We start from the raw sequence: 17,927 nt of genomic DNA on the forward strand, positions 1-17,927 counted from the left end.
AAAAAGGGGGGGGGGGAACAAAAAGTGGTAAAAATGTTGATTTGGTTTCAATCCAGCCCAGTGGGGCTCCCCAGAGGTGCTCCTTCTCTGGAAAGGATCATTGTGCTCCTGGTGACGGCGCAGGTAGAGTTACAGGAGGTGTGCGCTGGCAGCCAGCCCGAGTCCAGCCCGCTCCCCGCTGATTGCCAGAAAGCTAACGAGCAAATGCTTCCGCTTTCACGCTGTTCCCTCCCCTCTGGCTGGACCTGCAACCTGTCCCGAGGCTGTGTTAGGGCCAAAACTGGAGCTTCTGGGGCAGCAGATTAGGTAAAAAGAGCAACCCAGCGAAGTAAAATCGAGTGAAGGAGGGCCGGAGGGGCCATCCAGCGTGCGGGGCAGGAGCTGAGCAGAAAGTATCGGGTTTTGTGGTGTCGACAAGCCACTGCCTGCCTTCTTTCCACCGTGGGTCTCAGGGAGATGAGCATTTCGTCGGAGCACAAGCCCCTCGGGAAGCAGGTCACCGGCAGCCTGCACACGGTGAGTAAGGTACGGGCTCGGGGACACAGCTCTCTCCTCTGGGATCACAGCTTCATTATAGGCTTCATTATAGGGTTTTTTGTCCCCCATCTGCTACTTCGAAGACACCAGGGCTTGCCAGATGTGTGGTGACGAAGAGGATTCTGCTTTGCTTACAGAAGGGCCACGTCCCTCGCAGGCATACAAGGCAGCAGCAAACAGCCTAGGTGGTTATTTTTCTCTTTTGGCAAGTGGTGGAATTAATTTGATATTTGATGTTAACCTCGATTTGCTGCATCCCTAACGTAAAAGTGTGCTGTGTGGGTTGTTAGTCTGGCTACTGTATTAACAAAGACTACGTTTTCCATTTGTATGAGTGGCAAACATTAGGAAACACTCAGCCTGCCTCCCGAAAAAGGAGCAAGGGCTCAAAAACATGAGACTCTCCTAATAATGAACCCTGCTGGGGAAAGCTGTTGTTATCACTTGGAGTAAGGGCAGATTTCCTAATTTAGAGGTTTTACTGTAGGAACAGCTTTGGGGTGTGCTTTTTAGCAGGTAGAAATCACTAGATACTCTCAGAAAATTGTTTTCTCTTCTCTTGGCCCTGTCACAGATGCTTGCCCTTGAGACGAAGCCCCCATCGCTGGGGCAGCTGGGTCTTTGGCCAGCATCTCCTGTCATTTCCCTGGCTTGCCTAAGCCGTGAGCTCATTTCTGCTGGACCTCACGGCTTGCTGCTGTTTTAAAGACGAGGTTTCCCCCAGCCATGAGTTGTCTGTTCCTATCCCCTCCTCTTGCCAGCTCTGGCTGGCACGCTTCACTTCCAGCATGTGACTGGAGGCACTGGGGCAGATCCTTGCGTGGTCAGATCCAAGGAAGAGGAGGGCTGGTTGTTGACTCGCTCCGTCCCAATGGCAGGCGTGGTCCTGGGAGTGTGATTTGTCACAGGAGTGACGTTGTGAGAGGAAAGAAGTGCCTCATTTCTTCCTCTTCTCGCTCGACTGAGCGCTAAAAAAACCCAAAGGGAGGCTGCTAAAAGTTCTTCAGCAAGGTCAGAAGTGACGCCAGGTCCCGCGCTCTGCGCAGGCCTCACCTGACATTTCAGACAGTGAACTAAAAGAAACATAAATCAAAATCCAAAATTTGCCTTCTTCCTTCTTCAATCCACCTCAGCTCCATGAATTATCCTCTTTACATCCCATCTCATGCTACCACAAGCAGATACTGAGGTAAAAAGATTCTGTGCTCCACCTCAGACATGCTGGATGGTGGCATCCTGCTTCAGGGTTTGTAACAGACCCCCCAGACAGCTGAAAACCAGTCCCACCACGTCTAAGATTTCAAAAAGCTTGAGTTTTGCTTCTGAAGAGAAAATATTACCTCAGGTGAGAGGAACGGAGCTGCACAGCTTTGAGATGTATCCTCACCCCTCTGCAGTGCAGCAACAGGAGGGTGAGGGCCCTGAAAGCAGAGATAACGCTCATGTGGGGTTTAGGAGATCGACATCAAACCCCAAAACCACTGACAGCTTCCCCAGGACTCTTCTTATCTGTCTTTCCTACGGGTAAAATGACTCTGCTATGTCCCAGGGATGTGGTGAGGACCCATTTAGAAATGTCCAAGTCTCTGCTGCTCTGGTTATGTGGACCAAGCATAAATATCCTAAATTTAGAAACAAATGATGAGGACATTCCCATCCACCCCCCTTGGGACAAGGGTTCATCCTGCTCTTTACGCTGCCATTCCAATTTCCAGCTGCAATTGTATTTATTTTTTCCCCTTTTCCCTGACTCTTCCATGCTGACAGCCACTGAGGGGTAACACATGTGGGGTTTTTGTTCCCTTGTGCCACCCGCAGCTATCACCCATTGTGGAGCTGAACGTCGGGGGGGAGCTGTACACGACGACGCTGAGCACCCTAAAGAAACACCCTGGCTCCAAGCTGGCAGAGATGTTCACCGGCCAGCCCAAACTCAGGCGAGACTCAGAGGGAAGGTTCTTCATCGACAGGCCGGGCACCTATTTCAAATACATCTTGGAGTACCTGCGCAGCAACCAAGTGCCCACCCAGTGCGTCCAAGATGTCTACAAGGAGGCCTTGTTCTACGACATCGAGCCCCTGATCAAGCAGCTGGAGGACTCCCCACAGATTTTCGGGGAGCTCGTGGCAAGGAAGCAGTTCCTGGCCCGCGTGCCCAACTACAGTGAGAACATCGAACTGATGATCCGCATCGCCAGGGCGGAGGCGGTGGCGTCCCGCTGCTCTGGTGTCATCGTCTGCGTTGTCCGAACGGAGGAGGACGCGGCCAGGTGCCAGGATGCCTTGAACAGTTTGGACATGGACAAAAAATCCGTGGTGAAGTTCGGCCCCTGGAAAGCAGCGCCGAGCATCTCTGATCTGCTGGACTGCATTCAGATGGATGTTGAAGCCAAAGGGTACAAGATATCCTTCCAGCCCCACGTTGCCGAGAAAGGTTTTCGCTTCAAATCGCACGACTTCTTCTACAAATTCCTGTTCACCTGGTGGTAGAAAAGTGCCACCGCTGATGGAGGGCAGAAGAAAGCAATTATTTAAACAACTTTACTTCGTCTGTGGAGGCTGTGGGCCCACGAAAGACTCTCTGGTTGTTTGCCAAGTTAAAGAGCATGTTTTGTTGGGCTTTTGGGGATAACTATACAAAAAGTGTGTGTCTTGAAATGCAGTATGATGTTTTCCAAAATCTGTATTCCTTTTGTGTCCACTAGTACTGACTATATTGAGAAGTAAAGGCACTGCAGAGCCAGAGGTACCAGGAAAAGGAGGAAATTTAATCTCTGTTGCCAACAATTAGATGAATTGAGGGAGCCAGATTTGAGGGTTGAGCCAATCTTACTCAACCTAAGGGAAATAAATAATCCCAAATACCTCCTGTGGACATGCGTCATTAGTCTCAGTACAAACAGGAACACTCTGCTGCCTTAGGGTCCAAGCTTGTTACTAGGGTTAAGAGCAGCACATGGACTTGTCCGCCGCACTCAGCTTTATTTTGACTCATAAACACCAAGATCTAGAGTCTCTTCACACTAACGTGCTGACCTCAGAGCCTTCTCCTTGCTTTGAACACCCATAAATTAAAGTCTGTTGTACCAGAAGCTGCGCAGAGCGTAGCAGCTGCAGTTTTATTATCAATAAACACAGACAGTATTGACTATAAAGGACACAGACCAACCTCTAAATACTAGCAAACACTTGCAGTGTTGAAAAAAAAAAATCAATTTTGTAAAGCAAGAGATCAAATCTGGAAGTAGTTTTGAGATTAAAGGCAGGAGTACATAAAGTCTTTCCTCTGATTAATACTTCACTGTTTCTCATGAATAATAATCATAATTATAATCAGACATAATCTGAACTGTGGAAAAAAAAAAAAAAAAAAAAAAGGAAACTCCAAGTGGAATCACTGAAAGCTGCGTAAATACTTACTCAACTTGAATTTGGATCTTTAATGAGAAAGCAAAAGCTCTGGCTGTCATGGTTTTCATACCAGAACCTATGTTAAAAAGAATTTCAGTGTCCCAGTCTCTCCTCTTGTTCCTTTCTAGCCTGCTCTCCAGCCAATGTATTTATTACTGCTATTTATTATTTATTTGGAAGGAAAGATAGCTTTCCTTTCAGCTATGGTCTAGGATCAACAAAAAATAAAAATGCCATCACTGATATGAGGACACACACTCCTCTCTCCTGTCACACTACTTCAATCTTTTTATTGGGGCATTCATTATTATTACAGCACCATTTTTAATTTTATAAGCTTCTGGAAGAATAGGGAACCCCCCTGTGATTTGACTGGAAGGAAGTGCCACTGAAGCTAAGGCCTGGGTCTTTAATGGTTATTCTGCTTTACAGCATATGTCTTGGGTCCTAAATCAGGTATAAAAAACATGTCAATATTCCAAATGTTTTTTTGTTGTTTTGTTTTTGTTGGTGTTGCTGGTTTTTATATTATTATTATTTTATTATTATTGTATTTTTTTTTTAATTTTTGTTTTTACTGGAGATGGCTTTTAGGTTGGTTTTAATAACTGGGGATATCTGAAAATCATGATGGCTAATTTGATTACGGCTATATTTCTTTTACTTCTAAGAACTCTAAGAACTCCTCCCTGTTAAGGGCAATAATCTCTGGGGTGATAAACCAATATATTTTGACAGCTCTTTGAATGATACAGAAGTGCTATATTTACTGACATCCTCCGAGATAAATCCCTGAATTCAAAAGCTTTATCCTCATGCTAATGGATTTGAACCATTTCTAATTGTTTGATTTCAGATGTGCTCATCCTGACACAAATACCCCAGCAGTAAAATTTGGGAGCCATGCCACTGGCCTCCATGCAGTTCAGCCATAGGCGTGAGGGGACATGTCGAGACCTCTTACATGTATAACCTTGTTAAGAACTGGCAGAATCAAGGTCTGAAAAGGCAAAAGGTTTAGAAAATAGGATCTGTGATCATAACCAGGTGGTTGATGGCACTTAGCCTGGAAGATAGATGGATAAGGCTTTCACTTAGACAAATGCCTGTTATAAGGAGAGGGAGATCAGTTACTCTTGATCTATATTAAGGTTGGAAGAAGGGGTAACTGGCTTAAGTCACAACAAAAATTAGCCATTCGGAAAAAAACAAAAACAAAACAAAACAAACAAACAAACAAAAAAAAAAAACAACAATTATAGCATAGTTAAAGCCTCAACCAACCAACCTCCTAAGACTGTAGAACCGCTGCCATTAAAAAGTTTAATTCTTTTATTAAGGATAATCTGATTACACTTGGCTCTAGTTTAGAGGTAGAGGACAGACAAGAGCAGCAGTACCCAGGGACTCTTCGCTACTGCTGCTTCTTTCCTCTCTCTTTGAAGGAGACACATCTGAAGACTTTGTTAATCATTCATGTGTGCCTAATGCAATACTTGCCTATAATATGAGCAAGGCCAGGAAACTTCAAGCCACATCCGTATTTCAGTTTTTACAAGATGTAGCATCACATACATCAAATATTCCCTCAAATACTTAAAACAGTCGGAGATAACCAGATTAAAATAGAATGAGGTGACACCTAGCCTTGAAAGGGATTCAGGATGTGCACTTTTTCAATAAACCAGTTTTAGTATTTTAGTATTTTCCAACATTTTTCAAGGAACTGGTTGCAGCAAGAGCAACACTGGCCATTTACATCAGTTCCATGGGACAAAATTCACTGAAGATCCTTTATATACTTTATTTCTCGATGACTGGGACCCTCCCCTTTTTCCCCATTGACTGGGTAGTCCAGGTTCACAACCTATGTGATGCTTCCCAGGTAATACACGGCTTTCAGTTGCCAGCCTGTTGTTTTTCAGATTTCTTTTGGCTTTCTTACTCTTTGAGGTGGCAATGTTTCTTCACTTATATGACGTGAATTTCACCTAATCTGCACTAAGGAGTCTGGTTGTCTGCATTTTACAAGGTTGTCTGTCAAGCTTTTTTCTCACTGCAAGCATATCTCAATACCACATTCCTTCCCTCTAAACAATGCAACTCTGTACAAAAACAACATTTTTGTTCCCACACACATGGTTTCGCAGCATCTTTCACCACACTCAGGGAAACACCTGAGGGAAGCTGAAGGAACCACCACTACCACCACTTCTCACCAAAATTATAATAAATAATAAACCCACAGCGGAGCAAAGCCACTGCAGCAAGGGTGGTGGGCGTCAATCTTTGGAAATGCTGCCACTTGGCGCCATGTGGAGGGCATTTTTGAGGAAAAATGAGCCCCTGTGGGGCACTTCTGGGGAGGTTCAGGTTGGAAATGAGGAGACATTTCTTCTTAGAAGGAGCATTGGGACGGGTTGCCCAGGGATGTGGTGGAGTCCCCGTCCCTGGGGGTGTTCAAGGAGAGGTTGGACGTGGTGCTTGGGGACAGGGCTTGGTGGCGACATTGCTGGTATGGGGTGGTTGGACCAGATTGCAGTTTTTTTTCCAACTTTCATAATTCTGTGATTCTATGCGCCCCCCCCACCCATAGGCGGCGCAGGCCGCGCGGCCGCCATCTTGTGACCCCCCCCCCCCCCCCGCGCCGTTCCCATGGCAACAGGCGGCCGCCCCTCCCTTCCCCGGACCTCCAGACCATAGAGACGGACCTCCAGCAGGGATAGAGAGGCCGGAACTCTATGGTAGGGCGGCGGTGACAAGATGGCGGCGCACCTGAAGAAGAGGGTGTACGAGGAGTTCACCAAGGTGGTGCAGGTAAACAGGGCCGGGGGCGGCTGAGGGGGCTTGGGGGGAGTCCAGGGGTCTTCTGTGAGGGGCAGGGGGGAGAGAGCGGGGAGAGGGGGGCGGCTGCCGGTTTGGGGGAAGGGGGTGGGGGTTTGGGGTGGGGGTGGGGGGGTCTGTGAGGGGTTATTCGGGTTGTGGAGGGGGCTGTGGGGCTGTGGAGGGGGCTGTGGGGCTGTGGAGGGGGCTGTTGGGTGTTTATTTCGGGGTGGGGAGGCCGGAGGGTCACTGTTGCCAGGGGAGGGGGGAATGGTGGTGGTCCCAGCCCAGGGAGGAGAAGGGTAAGGGGGTTTCTTAGGGTTGGAGGAGCTGCTCTGGAGGGGGAGGTGAGGGAGGAGCGGCTGTTTGGGGTTGGAAGGGGCTGGAGTTACCTCAAGCGGTGTTTACCTGCATGTGGGAGCTGCCCCAGAGGGCTGCAGGGTGTTCCAGAATAAAGAGAACCACCAGTGAGTGCCGTAAGAGCTTCCTCAGGGAAATATTCCCCCTGTGTTTCTGCCCCGTGCCCCCGCAGCAGCAGCATGAGGACCTGTCGGCCAAGAAGCTGCGCCTGACCAAGCCCAGCAAGTCCGCAGCGCTCCACGTCGACCTGTGCAAAGCCACCTCGCCTGCCGATGCCTTGCAGTACCTGCTGCAGTTTGCCAGGAAGCCCGTGGAAGTGGAGAGTGTGGAAGGCGTTGTCAGGATCCTGCTGGAGCATTATTACAAGGTAGTGAAGCAGGGAGCCAGACATGCTTTCAGAGTCCTTCTGGCCTTATTATCTTGGGGTGGGATTGGATGTGGAACAGGAATTCTCTGGCTCCTGCGTTATCTCAGTTGCTTTGCATGAGGAGAGTGAGTCCTTTACCTTCACAATTACAGCTCACACCACCTGGTCCGTGAAACCGTTTAGTTTAGTTTAGTGGCAGGGATGTGAGCTATGTTCTCTCTGCAGATGGTCTGCATGTTTAATTTGAAATTAACTTTCCAAGCATCAGAAGCCATGACAAGAAGCTTTCCAAGTTGTCCAAAGCTGGCTCAACTTTATTTAAATACCTCTTAGTTTTTCTAAGAGCGGAGAAACATTTTAACTGTTCCTAATGCTGTGGACAGGCCACCTTTAAGATGTCATTTGTGAAAAACTCTTAAAGGAAAAGCTTTTCAACCAAAAAATCTTAGCAGCAAGATAACAAATAAATAACACTTCCTTCACGCTAGCTGGATATTGATCCTTAATTTGATAAACCAAACGTTATTGTAGCTAACAAAGCTGCACTGTGAGCTGAAATGTTTCTCATAACTGTCCTTGTTCTGTTTGTTCTTTGCTTTATAATTGAGTCTACTCTGCTTTGAATTGATACTAAAGCTCTAAGCTGTGTTTTAGCAGCTTCTGTACTTAACTTGCTTTTGGCTTGTGTCTTGAAACTGTTTTACTTTTTTTTTTTTAAAAGGATTTCATTAATTTCATAATTAACTTCATAATTTCACTATTGGACTATTCTGTGCTCAGAAGAGCTAACAACTTAAGGAACCTAACTTTATAGTTTTCCATGAAGAAAATCATGGTTCCTGATTTTAAAATGCAATTGCAATTTGTGTTTCAGTCTCTATCAGAAAAGAGACTCTTAAAGCTATAGCTGAGGTTGGGTTTTCAGGTGCCCAGCCAGTTACAGAAAGCAGCTTTTGAAAACCATTGCAGTCCTGCAGCCGACCTTATGGTACCATAAGGTCAAATTTTCTGAAAAAATGGTTTCTGAGAATCTCCTGGGAGCCTGGAACTGAACTGGTCTTTCAAAAACTTCACCCTGAAAGTGGGAACTGCGGTGGAGACGGTTGTGTGATGATGAATTTTGTTTGTTGCTTTATTTAAGGTCATGCTGAGGGTGGCTGGGATGAGGGTTTAGAGGCACAGCAACTTTCTGGTGTTCTGCTCGTTGAGGTGGCGATCAGACCTTTAATATAAAAGAGAAGTTTCTTGTTCTCTGCTCACAAACCATTAGAAAGAGGAGAAAACACCTGGGCTGGGAGGCTACTTATAGCTCAGTAATGATAACATTGCAAACATTGTGCACAAGGCATTTAAATGTGCCTTTATAAGGTTTCTCTTTTTTTGCGTTTTGAGGAAATCCGTGCATCCTAACACTAATGCACGTGGTCCAGTGAGATGAATGGTTGCTCAAGCCCAAGTTTCCAGCTCTAAAGAGCGAAAATGCTTCTTGGCTCTTTTTGGAAAGAGGCTGCTCCTAGAGGCGTTGCGTTTGTCAAGGGAATATGGCACTGAAGTCTCTCCTAAACACTTCTGGAAGATGTGATAGTTGTAATATTGCTCCAGTTATTGAAAGTGTCATCATTGTACCTGTAACGTTGCTGCACCTCTGTGTTCAGCACTGTACATTTGCTTGGTTTAAAATCCAAACTTAATTTTGACTTTTTACCCTATTTTGGATATCATTCACAGCACGAATTTCCTTCCTCTTAGGACTAGAAGGGTTGGGTGCACAAGTCTGTAGAATGCTCAGATTAATAACTCATGGAAATACATACTGTTTGTTCATTAAAAACTTACAAAATATTAACATTATCAGCAGTGAATTTTCCAGGATCTTGAAAACCTAATTATTTAAACTCTAAATTTTCAAACAATCATGAAGGCAACCTTCAGGAATTATGAATAAAAGAATGGTTTTGAAATGTCCTGGAAGCTGCCACAGAAACATTCCGGTGTGGTTACTTTCCTGTGAGGTGTGCTGTAAAAAGCAGACAGGAGGAAGTAGCCAGACAGTAAAATTCAGTCCCGTGTGCTGAATTGTAAATGGGTCCTGCATCTGTGCAGTGTTTTTTGCTCTCCAAACTGAAAAAAAGTGATGTCTGTTGTTCCTTCCAGGAGAACGATGCCTCTGTGAGACTGAAGATTGCTTCCTTGCTGGGTTTGCTATCGAAGACTGCGGGATTCTCCCCGGACTGCATTGTGGATGATGCCATTAACACACTTCAGAATGAGAGTAAGCCACAATTTGCAGGTGGTGCTTGAGGTTGGGGCAGAAGGGTGTAGCCAGGAGGTCGAGGGAAGCAATTATTGTCCTTTCCTCAGCACTATTTAGATGCTGCATCAACTTTTGGGCTCCTGGTGCCAGATAACTGCTGGTAAGTTTGGTTGAGTTCAGCAGAGGGCAACCAGGGTGACGGGGGGGCTGTTTTACACGATGTACAAGGAGAAGCCAAGGCAACAGGGCTTATTTTTGGCCCTAAAAGGAGAAAGCTCTGCGAGGACCTTCAGCACCAAATGATTCTATAATTCTGGGGCTGGTGAGGAGCTCAGCAATGAGGTAAATCACTTTTCACTCTTTCCTTTTGCAGAGTCTCATCAGGTCCTTGCTCAGCTGTTGGACACCCTGCTGGTGATCGGCACGAAGCTCACAGAGAACCCCTCTGTCAGGATGAGGCTGGTAGAGGTGGCCTGTAAGGTAAGACAGCTCCGTAGCAAAGCTCTGCTCTTGAATATTCATTTTGGGATTCAATCCCTTTTGGGAGAGATCTTGAGGTATTAAAATTTAAATAAGAGTGACTTGAAACTGAACGTGGTGTGAGCACAACACTGACTCTCGTTAGCAAGTTTATAAATGGCACTGGTGTTTGTGAGGCATCTTTGCTGCTTTTTAAGATATTTTTCTCTTTCTCTTATGTTTTATAAGCATATTGGTGATTTGTAGGTGATATTTAGAAACTCAACTAAGAATATTGCCTGACAAATAGCTTATTTTATTAATAGAAAGAATTAAGAAGCATTAAAATACTTAAGCAAATGCGTTTATAATCTTTTTAAATGTTCATCGCTGCCAGAGGAAAAAATACGTCCTCACTGCTTAACTTATTTTAAATTTTTTCATCAAAATGCCAACATTTCTTAACTGCTAGAAATCCTATTATGAGTAGTTCTTTTGAAGGGATAAAAGAACAATCCAAATCCAATTATATCTATTCTTCTCTCGTATTTCATAGCATCTGACAGATTCTTCCCATGGGGTGAGAAATAAGTGTCTTCAGTTAATTGGCTGTCTTGGACCGGTGGAGAAAGGTGTTGCAAAAGAAGCTGAGAGCCAGGCTGCCAAAGATGTCCAGAAGATAATAGGGGATCATTTCAACGACCAGGACCCTCGCGTTAGGACAGCAGCTATAAAAGCCATGGTAAGTAGTGCTAATATAGTGGAAGAAACTGCTTGGGGTTCTATAAGGAAGATATCTCAGAAATTTGTAGCAGCAAAAATACGAGCGATGAATGCGCAGCTGAGAATTTTGGTTGGTGTGAGTTGCTTCTGAGTAGATGAGTATACAGAACCTCCTCTGTTACTCTTAAAGTTCATAACAATATCCCATCTAACCTGATAGTGAACAAGGGCACTTTCGTTATTGTTCTTAAACTCTGAAGAAAGAAGCAAAACCCATTTGAGAGGTCACACTTCACTTGAATCTGTCCAGAATCTCCCTCTGCTGGAGGCTGTGCTCGTCCTTTGTTTTCATTCCATTTTGATTTTTTCATACAACTTTTTAAACCTCTTTAGTGACTTCTGTATTGACATTTGAACCACGTCCCTAGTAAAGTGTCTGACCTTTAAATTTAATAATTACAGCACAAAGTCAATTGTTTTGCTTCAGTGTAAAGATCCTGAATGGATTCAGGGTCACTAACCTCTTGTAGGCTTTTTGATGGCAGTTTTCATTGCTACTGTGTTTTTTGTTTATGGATTTTACGCTATGTTACCAGCATATTGTGTTTTGAAATGAATACAGAAAAGCAACTGTTTCCTTTGTTGTTGACTGTATTCAATGCTGCTGTTCTTGTTTGTCAGATTTACTTTGTTCCAAATGGCGACAAACAAGGTTTAGTATGATTTAGTTTTTCGTTTTTCGTCTGGTTGGGTAATTGAAGATTTATAGAGCAGGAAAATTCAGTGGCAATACTGCTTCTGGGTCCGTGTTTCAGGTAGTGGATGAAGCTGAATAACACCAAGCAATTGTTTGGAGTTTGAGGGACCGAACAGGCAACGCGTTTATATAAATGGTGTTTTCCTAAGCAATCAAAGCATAAATGGTCGTGACATTTAAAAGTTTATACTGAAATCAAGATTTTTATTTAAAATACTTGGTTGTGTAATAGCCTAATTATAGCAGCAATCAACAAATGCAAGCAACTAACTTTACTCAAAGCAGAAGAAGTGATGAAAAGTGACAATTAAAACTGAAGTTATAATCCCTTTTTTCTTTTTCTTTCCCCTGTAGCTGCAGCTTCACGAAAGAGGATTAAAATTACAGCAGGCCATTTACGGTCAGGTAAAACCTCATATTCATTTGTATTTATTTTGTACTTGTTTGCCTATCTTGCTTTTTTAGATTCTATGACGATGTGCTTTGAAAGGTGAAAATCACTGAACAGAGGTGGGGTATTCTGCACACAGGTTGCCCATATTCTTTGTTGCCCTATGGCAGTGCAAATAAGAAACTGATTTGCATCTTTTTGATCTCAAGTGCACTAAACTATGTGTTTTGATTGGAATATATTGTTCAATGGGGGGAGATAACCATGGGAAGAGCAAGGCATTGCATAATTATTACTGCCATCTTGCGATCTCAAAGCGTTAAACCCTTGTATATTGGGGAATATACCTGATGCCTGGGTTTGTTACGGAATCACAGGGTTTGGCTTGGAAGAGACCTTAAAGCCCACCCAGTTCCACTCCCTGTGCCGTGGGCAGTGACATCTTTCACCAGAGCAGGTTGCTCAAAGCCCCATCCAGCCTGACCTTGAACACCTCCAGGGATGGGGCACCCACAGCTTCTCTAGGCAGCCTGTGCCAGTGCCTCAGCACCTTCTGATTGAAGAATTTCTCCCTTACATCTAATCTAAATTGATGCTCTTTTAGTTTAAAGTTACTCCTTGTCCTGTCCCTACACACCCTAGAAAAATGTCTCTCCCCATCTTTCTTACAAGCCCCTTTAAGCATTGAAAGGCTGCAATAAGCTCTCCCCAGAGCCTTCTCCAGGCTAAACAACCCCAGCTCTTTCAGCCTTTCTTTGCTCCAGCTCCCTGATTATCTTCAGGGCCTCCTGTGGACCTGCTCGTGTTATGTCAGTAGGGTTGCAGAGCTAAGTCCTAGGAAAGAGTCATGCTGTGTGCTTCCCACACAGTGCAGGCATGTCTGGAGCACACTGCGTGTGCCTAACAGGCTTTATTAGGACTTCCCTACCTGATCAAATTTGGAAATATGGGGGATTAGAAGAGAAGACTGATTTTATCCTCATTTATAATGTCTGGACTGATTATGGTGAGGATCATAAATTTGTGGGAAACGGTATACTGGATTGCAAATCTTTTTTCAGGCCTGCAAGCTGTTGGCAGACGATTACGAGCAAGTTCGCAGTGCTGCAGTTCAGCTCATTTGGGTCCTCAGTCAACTTTATCCTGAAAGGTATGTGCTGTGTGCAAAGTGACTCAAAAAGGAGGCACGGAAATCTCCTAATCCTGGCAGTTTTGTGCCAGGAAGTCTCAGGAGCAGCTGTTTAAAAACTGATGTGTTCAAAATGCTGACACCTGATGAGAAGGCACTGATTCGGATGACGTTTTGGTTCCTGATATTTATTGTACATCCATGGGAATTCAGTTTAATTATATTTTTGTTTTCCATCATGCTGCATGGCATCAGGTCAGCAAGCTGAGTTCCATTTCTCTCTCCTAGTATTGTCCCGATTCCCTCATCTAATGAAGAAATTCGTTTGGTTGATGATGCATTTGGAAAAATCTGTCATATGGTTAGCGATGGCTCCTGGGTTGTTAGAGTGCAAGCTGCAAAATTATTGGTAAGGTGCATTCTTTTCTCTGTCTGATAGTTCTTTTTCTGTTAGGTTTCCTTTTTTTCATCTACTTGAAATAGGAGGGAATTTTATAACAGCTTAGATCTATTCATACCAAAATTCTGAGAAGGAAAAAAGAGAGAGGTTGAGTGCATGGTGTTGAGTACGTTTGTTTGTTTTTTCTCAGCTGATCTCTACAATAATTCTTTCCTTGAGGTTAGACAGATATCCAATAAAAAGCAAGCACTTGGAATAATTTCCCCTTCCACTTCCCCAGGACATGTAAACAACTGAACTCAAGAAAGGCCAGATTAAATTCAGTGGGAAAATCAGCTGTTCTGCTTATGTTAAGCAAACTGTTCTGGGCTCTGCCATGCAGCAGTGTCAAGCAGTATATTAAACTGTTAGCGTGAATTAATTTCTCACAGTAGGAAGAAAAAGTAGGATTTGACCCTATGCTGGGATGTATCAGGAAACTGTATGGTAAAATTGAGAAGAATCCTTATTTCCTTTTGATATATATATATTTTTTCTGTCCTTTAGGGTTCCATGCAACAAGTTAGCTCCCATTTCTTGGAGCAGACCCTTGACAAGAAGCTCATGTCGGATCTGAGGGTATGGAAATGCTTGCGTGTTGTTTTTTTTAACCTGTACACTAAAATGGCACAGCACCTGTTAATGTTGAGCGTGTTTGTTTTGCATGTCCTTGCCTCAGGGCTGCTGAGAGTTAATTGATGATGGCAGGTTTTCTTTTAGATTAAAGTCAGCGAAGCAATTGCCAGTTTTAGATTTCGTTAGCTGAGCTGTGTAATAAACAGCTCTAGGCTATTCAGGTTTCACAGATGAGAGGTAAACGCTCGTGTTCTTCTGACAGCCGTTTAGCTAAAAGCTGTGTTTTGTGCAGAGAGATTGCATCCTGATTTTGGGAGCAAGTTTATGGCAGCATCCTGCAAGATCTGGCTGGTAGTCAGAGACATTTCAAGAGCGATGAGCATCTAGAGACTGGAACCTTTGAGCCCTATGAGCAAAAAAAGCCACTTTTCAGTAAAATTTCTTCCCTAAGTAGCTTGCTCAAGGTATTATGTTCCGTTTTCTCTTGCCTACAAAACAATAATGAAGCCAGAGCTGTGGTATCATCTGTTTTTTTTGTAGATTGGATATTGGATACTTGACAGATGGGCCTGTGCTCTACCCAGTTTGGTTACGAAAGATGTCTAAGACTATGTTAATTAAAATATATTCATTACTATCCTTTCCCAACGTCAGAAGCACAAAGAATTACTGGCAATTCGAAATATTTGTAGAGGAGAAGGTATTAATAGCTTTTCTCAGCATTTGCATGTCTACGTCAGTGTCTAAACCTCGAGATACATCCGGTTTTGAATTAAAAAATAATATTTTGTTGAGTCATCTTTAAAGGTTCCCATGTTTGTAACTGAGAAATCTGTTTGGACAGAGGAAGCGCACTGCGCATGAACGAGCCAAGGAACTCTACAGCTCTGGGGAGTTTTCAAGTGGCAGAAAATGGGGAGATGATGCTCCCAAAGAGGAAATCGATACAGGTGCTGTGAACTTGATTGAATCAGGAGCTTGCGGAGCCTTTGTTCATGGCCTGGAAGATGAGATGTATGGTAAGTGTTAACTTACGCAGTGACCACGTTGCATAGGATGTACAAGCTAAAAAATTTTATGTATTTATTTATTTATGAACAAAATAGATCACCTGGCTGGTGTGCGTCTCTGCATGTGAGGTTTTCTGTTTTTTAAACTAATTGCAGACTTCAAGGTGTTGGATTTTTATTTTTTCCTTTCTCATCTCGCAGTTGTTTCAGAGATATTAGTGGTGCTCGGTATTTTGGAAAGAAATGTTGAATTGAGTAGCCAAAATCAAACAGCTTTAAACAGTAAAGTTTTAGTAAAATATCTGGGAAGAAGTGGTTGCTTATGCTATTCAGAACCCCCTTTTTTTTTTTTGTGACTTAAATTTAACAGTTGAACATGTTTTGAACATGAAACATAAGCTTATGTTGTTTGAAATTGGTGTTTTTCTCTGGAAGAAGGAAAATCAGATCTGCTGAGGGGTTTATGGAACTTGGTATTTAACTCAAGGCACTGCAAGAGACCTCATCCATGGAGTCCAGTGAGAATTCACAATTTCGCCAGGGGAGTTTTAGGTTAGATGTTAGGAAGAATTTCTTTACTGAAAGGGTTGTTAGGCACTGGAACGGGCTGCCCAGGGAGGTGGTGGAGTCACCATCCCTGGAAGTCTTTAAAAGACGTTTAGATGTAGAGCTTAGGGATATGGTTTAGTGGGGACTGTTAGCGTTAGGTCAGAGGTTGGACTTGATGACCTTGAGGTCTCTTCCAACCTAGAAATTCTGTGATTGTGTAATTCCTTGTGTAAACATTGCAGCTTCGATCCTCACAGATACCAGAACTAGCAAAGACAAGCCCTCATATTCCTCAAAACATTTCAGAATCCAGCAGTTCCAATTAACAGAAGCTTTCTAATTTCTAACTGATGTTTATCCATGGCCAACTTGCATCCATTTGTTCTTAGGCAACGTGTTCTTTTTTTTAGGTTTTAGATTAAACTGTTGTTGCTGCTCTCAAGGATTGGCTTTCCTAATGAATTAAATTAATTTTTTGCAAGGGGCTAACTAGGCTACGTTCCTTTTACACCATTATTGACCAAAAGCTTTCCTCTTGGCCAGTCAGAATGAATATTCTTGAAAATTGGTGACTGGTTCTGTGTGGTTTTGGGCATTTGCATTTCAGGTGGGGTCTTGCTTATATCTTTAGCAATTGTATTTATAATTCTTTGATGAAAATAGCTATGTTTTAAGATCACAAGGATGTGCTCTAACGTACTAAGGTCTCCCAGCCTTGCTGTGATGAACTTGGAGGCCTTCATCTGCTTTACAGCAGATGATATCTGGTCAGTTCTTTTAAAAAAGATAAATTATGAGTATCAAAATGGGCATTCAGGAGCTTTTAAGTTCGGCTGTAGCATTGAGCATGCTGGTGGCCTCAGGAAGGTCTGTGTGTTTTAGCCTTTTGTAGCCCAACTTTCCTGGGGACAAAGTGGAGGTTTGTATTTCAAAAGGCTGCTGAGAACGGCTGGTATTTGTACAGAACCCTGAAAATGCTCAGCCCTGAATGTTATTCTGATTTCGATTCTAACACTGCTGCAAGGATGAGACTAAATTAGAAAGTATAAAAGTTCTAACAATATCTCTAGTTTATTAATCCACAGCTCCTGCAAATAGAAGCACGTTCTCCAGTAGCTAAACTCTCCCTGAAGCTCAAAAATGCAACTTTTTTTCCGAATAACAATAAAAATTTTTCACTGGCTCATTCCATTGGTCTGTGGAACTCCTTCTCCAGTTTGTTGACTATTGGGATTGCTGGTAAAATGGAGAGATGTGGATTAGGCACAGGTTTCTAAGTAGTGTGTATGTCTCCTTCCACTGCAGCATTTTTAAATCCTGCTGAGCCATCTTCTTCCTGACTCCCAGCTTCTCTTAATTTCTTGAATTCCATCTTTAACTTGAATCTAAATCAATGTGTCAAGTTTATGAACACAATATTGGCAAATGCATTTTGGTAGTGGTGGTGTTTTTCCTTCCAATACCTTGACCTTAAAGACCACGGAGACTCGTAGCCGTGACAAAGGCTTTGCCACAGAAGAAGCAGAGGTCTGGCTGAGTTTGCATTCCTCTGCTTAATCAGAATAATCAGGAATCGAGTATGTGCTTTAAGAACAATAGGCCTAAAAACTAAACGCAAGTTTAAATAAATGCTTTCAAGATGAACTAATTAGAATGAAAAATAGAAGTGTGCCTAAAACAATAATGTTTGCAAGACATCAGATTAATCTTCATTTTCATGATCCCAGCATAGAAATGGTATGGAAGTTAGCACTGGGAGGAGGATCTCCTCTCCACATAAGCTTCTTATATTTGGGTGCTCTTTAAATTCCTGCTATGTTTTACAGCATAAATGCATTCTGAATATGTGTATGTATTGTTTTTCTTCTGCTTAAATTGAGCTGTTTTAATAATTAGGTGGCTTTTCTTTCCCTTTCTTTTGAGGAAGTCATGAAGCAGAGGAATTTAGTTCTGTCTGCTGCTGAAATGCTGATCCTCTTGAGCTTTTCAGCAATTCGCCAAGTGCTAAATGGCAAGCTAAAAACACAGCAAATGCTCCGAGCAATTAAAATGTCTGCAAGAATAAAGCAAGCAGGGTTTAATTATCTAAATGAGCTTGCTTAAGATACCAGGGTTTATAGCTACACTATAAAAATGGCAAAA

The 17,927-nt window shown here is 43.3% G+C and overlaps 2 protein-coding genes across 4 annotated transcripts in view; both read left to right on the forward strand.

Moving 5' to 3' along the window:
- Positions 1-4,431, forward strand: KCTD14 (potassium channel tetramerization domain containing 14). Of its 2 annotated transcripts, none has more exons than XM_027466733.3 (2): positions 1-525; positions 2,356-4,431. In XM_027466733.3, exons 1-2 carry the CDS (start codon positions 457-459, stop codon positions 3,025-3,027), a joined length of 741 nt encoding a protein of 246 aa, XP_027322534.1. In that variant the 5' UTR covers positions 1-456; the 3' UTR covers positions 3,028-4,431. The 2 variants fall into 2 exon arrangements, with proteins under 2 accessions (XP_027322534.1, XP_005024116.2); XM_005024059.6 differs by having other exon boundaries at positions 6-516.
- Positions 4,432-6,627: 2,196 nt separating this feature from the next.
- Positions 6,628-17,927, forward strand: part of INTS4 (integrator complex subunit 4) — a 32,047-nt gene continuing 20,747 nt past the window's right edge. Inside the window, exons 1-10 of one of the 2 annotated variants that reach the window (XM_038177767.2) lie at positions 6,628-6,765; positions 7,304-7,498; positions 9,653-9,770; positions 10,126-10,232; positions 10,768-10,953; positions 12,046-12,096; positions 13,144-13,232; positions 13,500-13,620; positions 14,158-14,229; positions 15,071-15,245. In XM_038177767.2, coding sequence (XP_038033695.1) covers positions 6,712-6,765; positions 7,304-7,498; positions 9,653-9,770; positions 10,126-10,232; positions 10,768-10,953; positions 12,046-12,096; positions 13,144-13,232; positions 13,500-13,620; positions 14,158-14,229; positions 15,071-15,245 — 1,168 coding nt within the window. In that variant the 5' untranslated portion in view covers positions 6,628-6,711. The remainder of the gene's footprint in view (positions 6,766-7,303; positions 7,499-9,652; positions 9,771-10,125; positions 10,233-10,767; positions 10,954-12,045; positions 12,097-13,143; positions 13,233-13,499; positions 13,621-14,157; positions 14,230-15,070; positions 15,246-17,927) is intronic. The other variant, XM_072032894.1, reaches the window with a different exon arrangement.

Source organism: Anas platyrhynchos, chromosome 1 (assembly GCF_047663525.1).
Source record: "Anas platyrhynchos isolate ZD024472 breed Pekin duck chromosome 1, IASCAAS_PekinDuck_T2T, whole genome shotgun sequence".
Taxonomy (NCBI): Eukaryota; Metazoa; Chordata; class Aves; order Anseriformes; family Anatidae; genus Anas; species Anas platyrhynchos.